Source organism: Anguilla anguilla, chromosome 2 (assembly GCF_013347855.1).
Source record: "Anguilla anguilla isolate fAngAng1 chromosome 2, fAngAng1.pri, whole genome shotgun sequence".
NCBI classification, from domain to species: domain Eukaryota; kingdom Metazoa; phylum Chordata; class Actinopteri; order Anguilliformes; family Anguillidae; genus Anguilla; species Anguilla anguilla.
This window is the reverse complement of record NC_049202.1, coordinates 4,930,576-4,944,835: the sequence shown is the minus strand read 5'-3', so window position 1 is coordinate 4,944,835 and position 14,260 is coordinate 4,930,576. Positions and strand designations below refer to the sequence as shown.

Here is a 14,260-nt window from a genome sequence, read left to right as displayed (position 1 = left end):
CCCCCCCCAGCGTTCACACACGAGGAGCAGCGGGAAAGAGGCGGGAAGAATGCGGAGACTCTGAAGCGCGGGACCCCAGAGCTTTCGTCGCGGGAGCTCCCCCACCCCCCCAACCCCCTCATCCCCTCACCCCCCTCACCTGGCCCCGCCCCCGTCCCGCCCCCGCCCCGCCCTCCACAGCCGCTCTCATGTTCTCTCCTGACCAGGAAAACATCTCCACAGCCTCGACCAAAGCGCCAGTCAAGTATGGGGAGCTCATTGTTCTGGGGTAAGCCCCGGAAGTCTCCGTTCGCCACTGATAAGGTCAAAGGTCAGCCGTCCAGATTTGTGATTGGCCAGGATGTGCTCACATAACAACACCGGGGCACGAAAATAGTTTTTCCAATAAAACCTACCGTAAGCAAGGAAAGCAATAAACTGGCTCTCTAGTAAACATGCTAATAAATCCCAGCAACGCCTCGTTCATAATTCTGATGGACTTGCAGCGCCAGTGGTTTTAATACGTGAGGTGAAAGGTCTTTGATGTCACGTCTGGCAGTGGCAGAAAGGCAGAATGTTCTCTCGGAGTCTGGAAAAACCAAGGGAGCGAACCGCAGAGAGCGTTTCGTTTTTGTTTTGTTTGTTGTTTTTCTGCCGCGCTGTTATTTGACTTTCATCTGGGCCCCGAGTTTAAGTCCTGACAGACAGAAGCTCGAGCATCAGAAGAAAATGATAAATAATGTGGGTCAAATGTGGGGGGGGGGTGCTGGGGAAATGGCGTGTTTTGGAAAGGAGATTAAATGCGATTTGGCTTGGAGGAGCGAGGCAAGCCGCGGTTGCTGTGGGTTTTTACAAAGCTTTGCCTTCTCTCATTCAGCGGCGTCCCTAAATGGTTGCGGCGCGTGTGGAAGAAGCGATCTCCTTATTGCAAATCAATGCGATGTACAGCATGTGGAAAAACAAAATGGCTGGCGGAATGTTCCGAGATCATAACCGCCCTTGTTTTGGTTGCAGTGTCTCCCACCCATTCAGTTCTCATTGGGAATGGAAGTCAGTGTGGTATCAGTGTCCTCTCCTCAATCCTTCTGTGCATTCGGATGGATGGCAAACTGAGATGGACCACTGAGATGGACCACTGAGATGGACCAATGAGATGGCCCACTGAGATGGACCAATGAGGTGGCCCAATGAGATGGCCCACTGAGATGGACCAATGAGATGGCCCAATGAGATGGACCACTGAGGTGGACCAATGAGATGGTGGATTACCCACATCACAGTTACTATCTATGCTCTTGCACCCTGGTCCTTATAGGGCTACGGGGCATCCCGGTTCATTGAGTAATTAACAATGAATTAATTAAACAAGCAGTTGATTAAACTGTCGACTCATCTCATCTCGTATCTGGGGTTTGAACTGGTTGCTGATTTTTTTTTTTTTTTAGATGGAAACAAATACCAGCAGACCCTGCGGCCCTCCAGGATTGGGGTCGGGGGTCGGGTGGGGGTGCGGTGTGTACCGGTGTACTGGGAGACCCGGTGGGGGGGGGGCGGTTTAGGGATGAAAGCGTGGAGTCAGAGGGAGCGCCGGGACATTCCCAGCCGGGACGTGGTAGGAATGCAGACAGGGACGAACACGTCGTAAAAAGAGACTCCTCCGAAATTCCCCCTCTCCCCCCCGCTGACGTTTCTCGGGAAGCGCCGTGCGTCTGGGCCGCGCCCTTTATGGCGGGGATGGGGGGGGGGGGGGCACATTTTGGCCACATGTGCTGGCATTTCTGCGGCGGTGTACCCCGTCCGCCTGGAATGCGTTAGCAGTGCATTGTGATGGGCTCCCAGGCTCGTTTACAGCTCACACACACGCTGGAACTTCCAGGCGGAGCGCAGTGAGAGCGGGATCGCATTTCCTTTCTCTCATAGCGTCTCCATTGTGGTCCAGATGGGCAGTTTAACCCCCTGTAGTCCTGAACATCTGAATATTACCATTATCCATTCAACAGCAACTAAGATACTAAGATATAAGATACTAGGCATCTTATAGCACATTTAGTATCTTATTGGGAGGGCAGGTTATGCCTTGGTGGCATGCCAATCGTATCTTATATTAAAGCCCAAACGCTCCTGCTCCATCTGCCTCTGGAAGTAAACCGAGAACTTGCTGACCCCAGGCGGACTCAGGAAGGGTTGCTGATGGGGAGGGCAGCTTTGGGTTTGGAAAGTGCAGCCTTGGTGGAGCAGCGAATCAGGGAAATTAGTCCAATTTCCAAGTGGTCCTGCTGGGTTTCCATGACAGCAGTTTTCGCCATGTGCCCGCGTGACCCCCTTTTATCGCGTTAAATGCCAGTTTGTCGACGTCCCTTCCGGAATGCCGCTGCTGGAACTGCATTGTGGGTAGGGAATGCCGGCCGTCACCTTACCTGCCCCCACTGCATCTGACTGAAGGGCGTGTCCGGGGGACCTGTAGCCTTAACGGTCAGACGCCCCAGGCTTTGAGCCGAAACCAGCTCACCTCCCTCTCTGGGATGTTTTCTGGGACAGTTGGGCCCCCAGGGTGGTGGCACCTCTCCCCCACTCTGGGGACATGTGGGGACGTTTATACCTGTGTTTGTGTTTGGATGAGTAGACCGGGGGGGGTGGGGGGGATGAGTAGACGGGGGGGGGGGTAGGGGGGGGTTGACTGAAATAGCCGAAGCGCTTGATAAGGTGCCAGACGTCTGGCTCGGGGCAGCGGAGAACCTTGAAGCGGCCCGGTTTACCGTCGGCCAATCGGTTTACGGTGTAAACAACGGCGGAGCGCTCTGCGCTCTTATGGAAATGACCCCGCGGCGTGAGGACGGGAGCCCTCTGATCCCAGCGAAGCTCGCGATAAGCCGCCACTTCAAAGCCAGTTCGTTTGTGCGCTTTGTACGTTGCTTTCCCTGTGAATGATTTAATGGCGTGTTAATATTCCAGTTATGCTCGTCAATGTGCAGTGAATTTACATTGAAGAAAAAAGCAGATTTAATTTGGTTACTTTAATTATTATACTGTTCCTGGAGCTCTAAGAGAGGGCTGCTGTGCTTTGTTGTGGAGTTCAGACCGTGACTCTGGGTGCTCTGTGCTTCATTTTGGGGTTCAGACTGTGACTCAGTGCTCTGTGCCACAGGTACAGGGTTCAGACTGTGACTCAGTGCTCTGTGCTGCAGGTACAGGGTTCAGACTGTGACTCAGTGCTCTGTGCTGCAGGTACAGGGTTCAGACTGTGACTCAGTGCTCTGTGCCGCAGGTACAGGGTTCAGACTGTGACTCAGTGCTCTGTGCCGCAGGTACAGGGTTCAGACTGTGACTCAGTGCTCTGTGCTGCAGGTACAGGGTTCAGACTGTGACTCAGTGCTCTGTGCTGCAGGTACAGGGTTCAGACTGTGACTCAGTGCTCTGTGCCGCAGGTACAGGGTTCAGACCGTGACTCAGTGCTGTGTGCCGCAGGTACAGGGTTCAGACTGTGACTCAGTGCTCTGTGCCGCAGGTACAGGGTTCAGACTGTGACTCAGTGCTCTGTGCCGCAGGTACAGGGTTCAGACTGTGACTCAGTGCTCTGTGCCGCAGGTACAGGGTTCAGACTGTGACTCAGTGCTCTGTGCTGCAGGTTCAGGGTTCAGACTGTGACTCAGTGCTCTGTGCTGCAGGTACAGGGTTCAGACTGTGACTCAGTGCTCTGTGCCGCAGGTACAGGGTTCAGACTGTGACTCAGTGCTCTGTGCCGCAGGTACAGGGTTCAGACTGTGACTCAGTGCTCTGTGCTGCAGGTTCAGGGTTCAGACTGTGACTCAGTGCTCTGTGCCGCAGGTACAGGGTTCAGACTGTGACTCAGTGCTCTGTGCCACAGGTACAGGGTTCAGACTGTGACTCAGTGCTCTGTGCCACAGGTACAGGGTTCAGACTGTGACTCAGTGCTCTGTGCTGCAGGTACAGAGTTCAGACTGTGACTCAGTGCTCTGTGCTGCAGGTACAATGGTTCCCTGCCCAACGGGGACCGGGGGAGGCGGAAGAGCCGCTTCGGCCTGTGCAAGAGGCCCAAAGCCAACGGGGTGAAGCCCAGCACCGTGCACGTGGCCTGCACCCCTCAGGCAGCCAAGGTAAGAGACTGACCCGGGATCAGCTTTCACACAGTGCGTTTCAGTCTGTGGGCCTGCACCCCACAGGCAGCCAAGGTAAGAGACTGACCCGGGATCAGCTTTCACACAGTGTGTTTCAGTCTGTGGGCCTGCACCCCACAGGCAGCCAAGGTAAGAGACTGACCCGGGATCAGCTTTCACACAGTGTGTTTCAGTCTGTGGGCCTGCACCCCACAGGCGGCCAAGGTAAGAGACTGACCTGGGATCAGCTTTCACACAGTGCGTTTCAGTCTGCTGACCTGCACTCCACAGGCAACCACGGTAAGAGACTGACCTGGGATCAGTGCTCCTCCCTGCTTTCACACAGTGCGTGCGCCACGAGACTGACCTGAGATCAGCTAGGCCGTGAGCAGGGGAACTGGGCCCCTGCTTCACAAAGCCAGCTGGGATAACTGCGCTGAGTAGTTTTACACAGTTATCCAGCTAACTGGATAAACACCCCTCTGATCTAACAGTAGAGTGTTGCATTGATTGGGGGTGGGGGGTGGAACCGAGTGTTAATTACTCCCAGTCAATCACTCCTGACTGTCAGTCTCAGAGCTCGGCAGTACCAGTGTGCCATAGCATATAGAAATATGAATCGCAGCGCTTTTATTTATTTATTTATTTTACTTTTTTACAAACAGCGTTTTATGACATCGTATTGGCAGTTACTGTGAGAACCGGCAGACGGCTTTGCTCTGCCTCTTACCGGACTGTCTGGTTCCTCCTTTTATTCTGACAACTTAAATCTCTTTGGAAGAAGACGATCAAAGTCTTTCCGAGAAGCACGCTCCAAAGAGGAGGGGGGGGGGGGCGAAGGGCGGGCGAAAGGGGAATTCGCCGATCATGATTTTTATTTTCGATGACAGCCGAAGGGCTGTCGTGTGTGTGTCTGCGATCGTGCCGCACGCAGACCTGAGCGTGAGTCAGCAGGGCGGGGGGTGTCCCGAGGTGTTGGCCACGCCCGCGGGCGCTTGGCCCCAGTCCCGACGCTGAGGCCTTCGTGTTTTTTTTGGCTCCTCGGCACCCCCCCCTCCTGACGGGCGGGGCTGTGAATCAGCAGTGGGGCCGACTGGGCGGCGGACGCTCTCTTACTGCCTGCGCTGGGAGTAGCTGCCCACAGCGCTGCAGACATGGGCCTGCGTTTCGGGGGGGGGGGGGATGGGGGGGCTCCATTGGTTGTTGGGGAGGGGCAGGGGCATGGGTGGAGCGCAGGTTGGTAGTCGGGAGAGGGGCGCAAAGGCAGCACCCAAGATGGAACCCGGGCCCGTCATCTGAAACACATTTTTGTTACTGCGGGCTTGAGTACGTTCTTTTTTCTCACGCTGACGTCCCTGTCGTGTCTCCCACAGGCCATCAGCAACAAGGACCAGCACAGCATCTCCTACACTCTGTCTCGAGCACAGACCGTGGTGGTGGAGTACACACACGACAGCAACACGGACATGTTCCAGGTACAGAGCCGCTCCTGAACACAGCCTGACTCAACACTCGCCTGAACACACACTGACTGAACGCAGACTCACTTTCTCCCTTCCTCCCTTTCCCTCCTCTTCTCTCCCTCTCTTCCCCCTCCCCCTCTCCCCCCCCCCCCCCGCGCAGATCGGGCGCTCGACGGAGAGCCCCATCGACTTCGTGGTGACGGACACGGTCCCCGGCAGCCAGAGTAACGGGGACACGCAGACGGTGCAGAGCACCATCTCCCGCTTCGCCTGCCGCATCATGTGCCAGCGCTGCCCCCCCCACACCGCCCGCATCTACGCCGCCGGATTCGACTCCTCCAAGAACATCTTCCTGGGGGTGAGGCTGGGGGGGGGAGAGGGGGGGTGCAGGGGGGGAAGTATGCAGGGTGTACCCCTAAACGCAGACAGGGCCTGAGGGAGAGTGAGTGTGTGTGTGTGTGTGTGTGTGCGCATGTGCATGTGTGTGTGTGTGCGCGTGAGTGTGTGTGAGTGTGTGTGTGTGTGCGTTTGCGTGTGCGTGTGTGTGTGTGTGTGTGTGTGTGTGTGTGTGTGTGTGTGTGTGTGCTGATAAAGGCTGAGGGACTCTGGGTGTCAGTGTGTGGGTGTCCTACATTCAGATCTTTTTTGCATGACTACATTGCAGTCTGCATGTGTGGCTTGTAGGTCTTTTTTTCTTTTGTCTGATTCTTTTTATTGTTTCTGTGATAAAAAGATGTGAGAGAGAGAGAGAGAGCAGTGGTAGCGTTAGAGGCAGATGGCAGAAGGAGAATAAAAGGTTTGAGTATCTGGCCAGGCACACGAGGGAAACGATGATGTGGTACAGACATGACACACAGCGGACAGGGAAGTCTGAGCACGCAATCTGTGCACCAGCAGAGGGACGGCTGACCCCTGACCCTGCTCTCTCTCTCTCTTTCTCTCCTTCTCTCTCTCCCTCCCTCTCTTCTCACTCTCTCTCCCTGACTCTCTCCTTCACTCTGTCTCCCTCTCTCCCTCACTCTTTCTCCCTGACTCTCCTTCACTCTGTCTCCCTCCCTCCCTCTTTCCCTCACTCTCTCCTTCACTCCTTCCTTTCCTCCCTCTCCCTCTCTCCATCCCTCCCTCACTCCCTCTCTCTCCCTCCCTCCCCCTCGCCCCTCCCCCCCCCCCCCCCCCCCCCCCCCCCCCCCCCCCCCCCCGCAGGAGAAGGCAGCGAAGTGGAAGACGCCGGACGGGCAGATGGACGGCTTGACGACGAACGGCGTGCTGGTGATGCACCCCCGGCACGGCTTCACCGAGGACTCCAAGCCCGGCGTGTGGAGGGAGATCTCCGTGTGCGGCAACGTCTTCACCCTGCGGGAGACCCGCTCCGCCCAGCAGCGGGGCAAGATGGTGAGGAACCGCCCCCCCCCCCCCCCCTCGCCCTGCGCCCCAATACACCTGAACCCCAACACACCTCCTACACACGCCTGCACCCCAACACACCTGCACCCCAACACACCTCCTACACACGCCTGCACCCCAACACACCTCCTACACACGCCTGCACCCCAACACACCTGCACCCCAACTCGCCTCCTACACACGCCTGCACCTCAACACACCTGCACCCCAACACACGTGTCTTACACACACCTACATCCCAACACGCATCTTACTCAAGCCTGCACCCCAACACAACTCCTGCACACACCTACACCCCAACACGAGTCTTACACACACCATTTGACCCGTCTCCTCAATGAAAAACTGAGCTTGTTTTAGGGGTAAAAGAACACATTTGGGATTCTGCCAGTTCAGCCCGTAGAGCCTGCTGGGAGCTTTGGTTTGCAGTGTAGCTCTGGCTCCAGTACGTCTCTGAGGCGGCTGCATTAGTAATGAGTCATCCTGTCTTTATATTTAAATTAATCATGGCTTGGGGGGATTTCCAGGCAGGTAAAATCAGTGTGTCTGGTTTCCTTGGCCTGCTTTAGCTCAGTCGTGTGCTGACCTGACCTCAGACACCTGTACCGAACGTGTGACTCCGTAGCACTGTCTGTGGCCAATCAGGAAAGCTCGCCAGGTGGCCGTCGCCACCGGTGAACACATTCGCCCGAGAGCGGATCGTTGAACTCTCCTGACCCCTCCGCTCCGGACCCGGGCGAGGAGGGGTGTCCGCACGCTTTGCACGAGCGTCCCTGTGCTTGGCGGTATCGGCGGTAATTGAGTTCTGCTCGTGACACACTTAGCCCCGCGCTAAGTGGAGAGCGCTGTCTCCAGGTAGCTCATGGAAACGGCCCCAGTGCAGCCGTACGAACGTGGGCCTGTAGGCCTGTGGGCTTTCCCTTCTGACCTGTAGGTGAACTCGCCCATTTCCATAGCGATTCTCAGAGAGCTGTCCTCTCTCTCCGTCCCCTGCCATCCCTCTCTCTTTCTTTCTCTCTCTCGTGATCCTTTCTGTCTCCCCCTCTACCCCTCTCCCCCCTCTCTCTCTCACCATCCTCTTTCCCCCTCTACCCCCTCTCCCTCCCTGTAATCCCCCTTGTTCACCCTCTCTTTCTCTCTCTCCCTCTTTCTCCTCATCTCTCCCTGTGCATCTCTGCTGTCTCTCTCCATATCTGTTTTTCCCATCTCTCTCTTACTTCGACCCACCATCTCTCCCTGTCTCTGACTTTCTCCATCCCTGCCTCACACTCCCTCTCTCCCTTCCTCTCCCTCTCTCTCTCGTAGCTCAGATGATCCCACTCTCTGGTTATACGTCGCCCCGCCCCCCTCTGTACATTCAGAGTGAGGGAGGAGGAGGGGGCAGAGGGGGCGGCTCGGGCAGGACGGAGTTTGGCGAAAGTCACGTGACCCGACCGCGAGCGGTCGTTAGACAGCGGCCAGCGAGGCGCGAGGAGCCCGGCCAATCGCGGCGCTCGCAGGCTGAGTAAACCTCAGACAGGCTCTCTCCACAGCGCTTTAAAAGTGTGATGTGAGCGCGTTTCACAAAGCGTCACCGTCCTCCCTGGAACGAGGGGTTCTGAAGGGCAGGTACATTTTGTTTTTTTCCGAAGGCCTAATAGAATGAATTGTGCCTTTAAAACTGTGGGGGGAGGGGGTTGGGAGGGGGGGGGTTTCATGCAGATGATTCACTTTACCTTCGTCGCTGATGTTTCTGAGTGGGCTGCCCTTTAAATTGCCCTTTATTCAAAATCGTAATTATTCTCTATCATCGTAGGTATTTAATAGACGCAGCTCAATAGACATTTCACTGTCTGATTAAGGTGAAATGGTCCTATAATGTCTACGTGAAAGCCTGATTTTTATTTATTTTTTATTTTCCTGTGACGGAAGTGCCATTTAAATTTTTTTCACCTTGTTTTTTACTTTTTCTGAAATCACCACGGTGATCTCAGCGCAGGTATAAGCAGTGCTGTGTTTTTCCAGCTGAGGAATAGAACAGCGGAGTCCAGGCCAGGTTAGACTGTCCAGTGGACACAGACGGAGAAAGGGGGGACCGCCCGGTTCGGCTCGCTGACGCACGCGTGTGCACGAGAGCGAGCGGCCGCCAGCCGCTGCCAAACGCGCCGCTCGCGATCCCGATTACGAGTGGCTCCTCCGGCGAACGCCCTCCTGTCCAAATTAAGGACTGATCTGGTGTAAATCTACACATACTAACGACTAGGGCCTCGTCCCTAAATGAACACATGGGGCTTTTGTGTTCGCGTTCCACCCGTCTCTGTGGCCTTTTGAACTTTATCGGTGCTTATAACACGACTTCGCTTCGCCTTGTCTCCGTGGTGTGGAGTAATGACATCACACCTATGGTGTGCCCTTAGAATGCCTGGTCTCTGTGGCGCAGGGTGATGACATCACACTGACAGCGGGCCCTTGGAATGCTCTAAGATGAGTTCATGTCCTCAGCCGTCTGCGTTCCTGAGCACCCTTCTCCTCTCCTCCTCCTCTCCTCCTCCTCCTCCTCCTCTCTGTCAGCCAGACCGTCTCCAGGTCTTCCGGCCTTGCCTCAGACCACCCAGAGGCCGCCTCAGCTGCTCGCAGATTCTCAGACGTGCTGACGTCAGTTCGATGAGTCCGAACCACGTTTAAATCTTTTTTAGGGTAACAGGGGCGGGAGGGGATTCTGTGAATTTTGCGTGGCCTTGGACAGATGGGTCACAGGGACTGAAATTATGGGCGGTGAACCACGTCTGGCAGAAACTTCCTGAATCCATGGGAGACGGACCCAGTGATGAGTAGACTGGGGGGGGGGGGGAGAGGAGGGGGGGGGGGCTCTCTGGGGTTCTGAGCTCTGTTGATCTACTGTACAGTTTATGGATGTGCGCTCTGCCTCATAGAAACTCACACAAACACAGCAGCCTCAGCCCCCCACATTCCCCATTCCCCTTTCCACTGTGGAAAACACAGCACAACCAACTGCACTAATCTACCTCTCTCTCTCATACACTCCCTCCCTCTCACACACTATCTCCATCCCTCCCTCCCAACACAGCACAACCAACTGCACTGATCTATCTCTCTCTCTCATACACTCCCTCCCTCTCACACACTGTCTCCCTCCCTCCCTCCCAACACAGCACAACCAACTGCACTAATCTACCTCTCTCTCTCATACACTCCCTCCCTCTCACACACTATCTCTCTCCCTCCCTCCCTCTCTCCCTCCCAACACGGCACAAACAATTGTACTAATCTCTCTCTGTCTTCCTTCCTCCCTCTCCCTTCCCTGCTCCCTCTCTCTCTCTGTCTCCCCCTCTCTCTCCCTCTCTCTCTCTCTGTCTCCCTCCCTCCCTCTCTGTCTCTCCCTCCCTTGCTCCCTCTCTCTCTCTATCTCCCCCTCTCTCTCTAAGCTGCTTTGAGTTATCTCCTCTCCTCCACAGCTGTATGTAGTGTGCTGACACCCACAACACATCTCCCAAAACCTCAATACTGGAGAAATGGAATAGCTTGCCACCTACAGGAAAATGCTAAGCACTGCAAGCAATATTCGCATTACAGGCTGACTGAAAGATTACCATGGAAACATTCTTTGTTGTTTCATGGTATAATAGATTGACCGTGTGAAATTACTTTTAAGAATAATTATAATTAGCACAGTCCCTTTAGCCTCACCTCCGGCTCGCCCCTCGCAGGTGGAGAACGAGACGCAGGAGCTGGTGGACGGCTCGCTGATCGACCTGTGCGGGGCGACGCTGCTGTGGCGCACGGCGGAGGGCCTGTCCCGCACCCCCACCGTCAAGCACCTGGAGGCGCTGCGGCAGGAGATCAACGCGGCGCGGCCCCAGTGCCCCGTGGGCTTCAACACGCTGGCCTTCCCCAGCATGCGCCGCAAGGACGTGGTGGACGAGAAGCAGCCCTGGGTCTACCTGCACTGCGGGCACGTGCACGGCTACCACAGCTGGGGGGGCGGGCGTGAGGAGCGGCGAGGGGGCGGCGGCGGGGAACGGGACCGGGACCGGGAGTGCCCCATGTGCCGCGCCCGGGGCCCCTACGTGCCCCTCTGGCTGGGGTGCGAGGCGGGCTTCTACCTGGACGCCGCCCCGCCCACGCACGCCTTCAGCCCCTGCGGCCACGTCTGCTCGGAGAAGACGGCGGGCTACTGGAGCCAGATCCCGCTGCCGCACGGCACGCACACCTTCCACGCCGCCTGCCCCTTCTGCGCCCAGCAGCTGAGCGGGGAGCAGGGCTACGTCAGGCTCATATTCCAGGGGCCCGTGGACTAGCCCCCTGTCCTGGAGCGGGGCGCAGGGGCCTGTGGACTGTGGACTAGGCCTGTGGGCTAGGCCGCTCTCCTGGAACTGTGAGCAGGGGCCTGTGGACTAGGCCACAGCCCTGGAACTGTGAGCAGGGGCCTGTGGACTAGGCTGCTGTCCTGGAGCGGGGGGCAGGGGCCTGTGGACTAGGCCGCAGTCCTGGAGTGGGTAGCAGGGAGCAGGGCTATGTCAGACTCATATTCCCAGGGACCTGTGGATTAGGCCTGTGGACTAGGCCGCTCTCCTGACTGCTTCGCCGGGCTACTGACTAATAACCACACGAGCCGGTTTCCTTTCTTAAAAAAGACAAACAAACAAAAAAAAAAAAACTTTTATTGGTTTTCCTTTGAGGGGTTTTTGGACTTTTCTTCTCCTCCTCCTCCCTGTTTTCACTTCTTTTTTTAAAGTGACCCTTTTAGTGAGTGCTGTTTTTTTAATTTTACAAAGAAACAAAGAGTACTATATTTTCACCCTAAAGGACAAACGGGAGAGGTCGCACACTCACACACAGAGACGTTGCTCGGGCGAATCCTTCTCTTTTTTTGGTAAAGAAATTGAAGTATTTTATTTACTAACGCAATGATTTTAATATTTTAATGCTCTGTTAGTGATGAGACAGTATCAATTTATACATCATACAAAGCTGTGTGTTGTGTGTGCGCGTGTGTGTGTCTGTGTTTTTCCCCTTTGAAGAACGTAACACAACCTGAACAGAGAAGACATGTATTTATGCTTCATAAATAAATATTCCACTCTGAAATGCGAACTACATTAGTTTATAGGAAGAATTTTGCATTCTCTTTTCTTAATAGATACTATCATATATGATGTACCTAACTTGAATATTCACTTTTTTTATGTCGATACAGTAAACATGTTAATCTGTATTAAAGAAACAGTGATAAAGGGGTTGGTGAATGATGGGATTTATATGTTTTGTTTTGCCTCTTATGTTCATGAGCATCTTTTCAGCATCTCTAACAAATTGAAGCTTTTTTTTTATTTTTTAAAGATATTACATTTCTGTCATGCTGTGTGCTGACTTTTGTAATAGATATGTATTTATAATGAATATCCATCCATGGCATTATTTGGACTAAGTGTGGGCTCAGGGGTTCATTTGGAAAGTCACCTTTTTGCCCTACTTCATACGCCCTGAAATATTAGCCCTTGCTCAAGAAAGCTGCCTTGGGTATTCTCTTATTAAGAATATGCCTAAATGTGTTTGAGTTCCGGAATGTGGACCTGTGTGTGTAAGACTCAGCTTAAGTCCAGATCCCCCCCCAACCACTGCCAATAATATTACAGCTGCACTAACAGAACCCCCCCCCACACACACACACACACACACACACACACTATTTGTCTTCAACTGCCAGATGTGGTTATTTATACACTTCGTCACCTGTCAGAAAACAGATATGTTGAAAAGTGTGTGATTGTTTCAACAATCATCCCCCGGTTAGTTTTAAGTTTGAAACATACCCGTTTCAAACTGACTTTTAAACCATAAATATTTATTTAAAAATGAACTAAATAAAACACTGAATTCTAAGATGTATTTATCAACGAAAGGGTGATCTTTTGGATTCAATGAACTAATTGAAAATTGTCAAATGGAGACCTAGTGCAACAGGTAACTGAATGCTCTAGAATGCAAAACCTCAACTCATCTTTTTTTTTTTTTTTTTTTAATACTGCGTCATTGGTCAAGCACAGTTCCCAGGGGTATGATTGGCTGGCTGTATGCCAGCGCATTCTGCAGCTCATTATCCTCTGCATAATAAGGCAAAGGAAAGCTCCAGCACACACAGTGTTAACCTCAGGGAGAGGCTCCTGCCTGGTCACTTCAAAATAAAAGTATTCACTTCCCCAACAGTTGTTGGAAAGCTGAGGAGTCAATTTTTCATTTAAGATTTTTTTTTTCTTTTTCCCCTTGGTTTTGTCTCAACCCAGTATTAAACGTGTGTGGACTAAGCTATTATCTGTTAAATGCACATTGTTTCTCTCCTTGGGGAGGTGTGTAAGAAAGGGCTTTCTCTCCCCCCCCCCCCCCCCCCCCTTGCATGGTCTGTCCACAAAAAGCATCACTTGAGCGTGTCTGCTGTACTCTGGATTTCCCTGATGCTTTCTGGCAAAAGTTAATATTGTTCAGATTACCAGTTTTTGTACCAACTTTAAACAATAAAAGTTTCAAAATGACAAGTGTTGTACTGAGCAGTAATGCATTTAATGCCTTTTTTTTGTTTTAAATTTGAAACTGCCGCTGAAAAATCTGCATTACACTTCTTTTCTTCTGTATTGTGCTCCAGCCAGCTGGACTCCCCTCAGATCTCAATGGAGAAGTCATTTAATTTTCAACATACAGAAAATTTCTATGCCTCTTAATTGTTCCTATAAAATTGAATCCCACTCACTGATTGTGTGACTGCACAGGTACAGTAATTATTTCATTTGGCTGATGATTGACATCCACCCTGAATGACTCCAAGCAAATTGCTTTTCTCCAACAGTGCTCTCCACTAGAAATACTGATCATTAATTTTCCCAGGGTCAATTGAGTGCCATAACCTTTGGGATTTATTTAATTCATACAGTGGCTTCTCTTGTTTAATACAATCTGTAAGTAAACTTGAGATCCAGGGTAATGTATCAAAGCAATCCTTTTTTTGCCATACATGCATCCAAAAACATACTCTCAAAGTCCCCTCTTCCCCAACACGGAGACACGATCATACGGTGTCTTCTAACATTAAATTATGGGCGAGGTACTTGTCCTTCCATTGTTGTCATAAAAAAATCATTAATGCACAATAGTGACACCATGTGGAGAAAATGGTTAAAGGCATCGCAAATAGGCGAGTAGGCTAAACACATCCTTGACTTTTTAAGAGTTAATTGTAACTGACAATTTAGTCGTTTAACAGTCTCTTTAAGCCAAATGCTTTGGAAAGGTGCATTTCACACAAGC

General features: G+C 52.8%; 1 protein-coding gene across 1 annotated transcript in view; it reads left to right on the top strand.

The window, feature by feature from the left end:
* LOC118220650 (E3 ubiquitin-protein ligase pellino homolog 1) overlaps nt 1-11,316 on the top strand; it is a 61,057-nt gene extending 49,741 nt beyond the window's left edge. The window contains exons 2-7 of the mRNA XM_035404672.1: nt 11-268; nt 3,965-4,094; nt 5,468-5,569; nt 5,718-5,915; nt 6,761-6,949; nt 10,669-11,316. Coding sequence (XP_035260563.1) covers nt 189-268; nt 3,965-4,094; nt 5,468-5,569; nt 5,718-5,915; nt 6,761-6,949; nt 10,669-11,259 — 1,290 coding nt within the window. The 5' untranslated portion in view covers nt 11-188 and the 3' untranslated portion in view covers nt 11,260-11,316. The remainder of the gene's footprint in view (nt 1-10; nt 269-3,964; nt 4,095-5,467; nt 5,570-5,717; nt 5,916-6,760; nt 6,950-10,668) is intronic.
* The last annotated feature ends 2,944 nt before the right edge of the window (nt 11,317-14,260 follow it).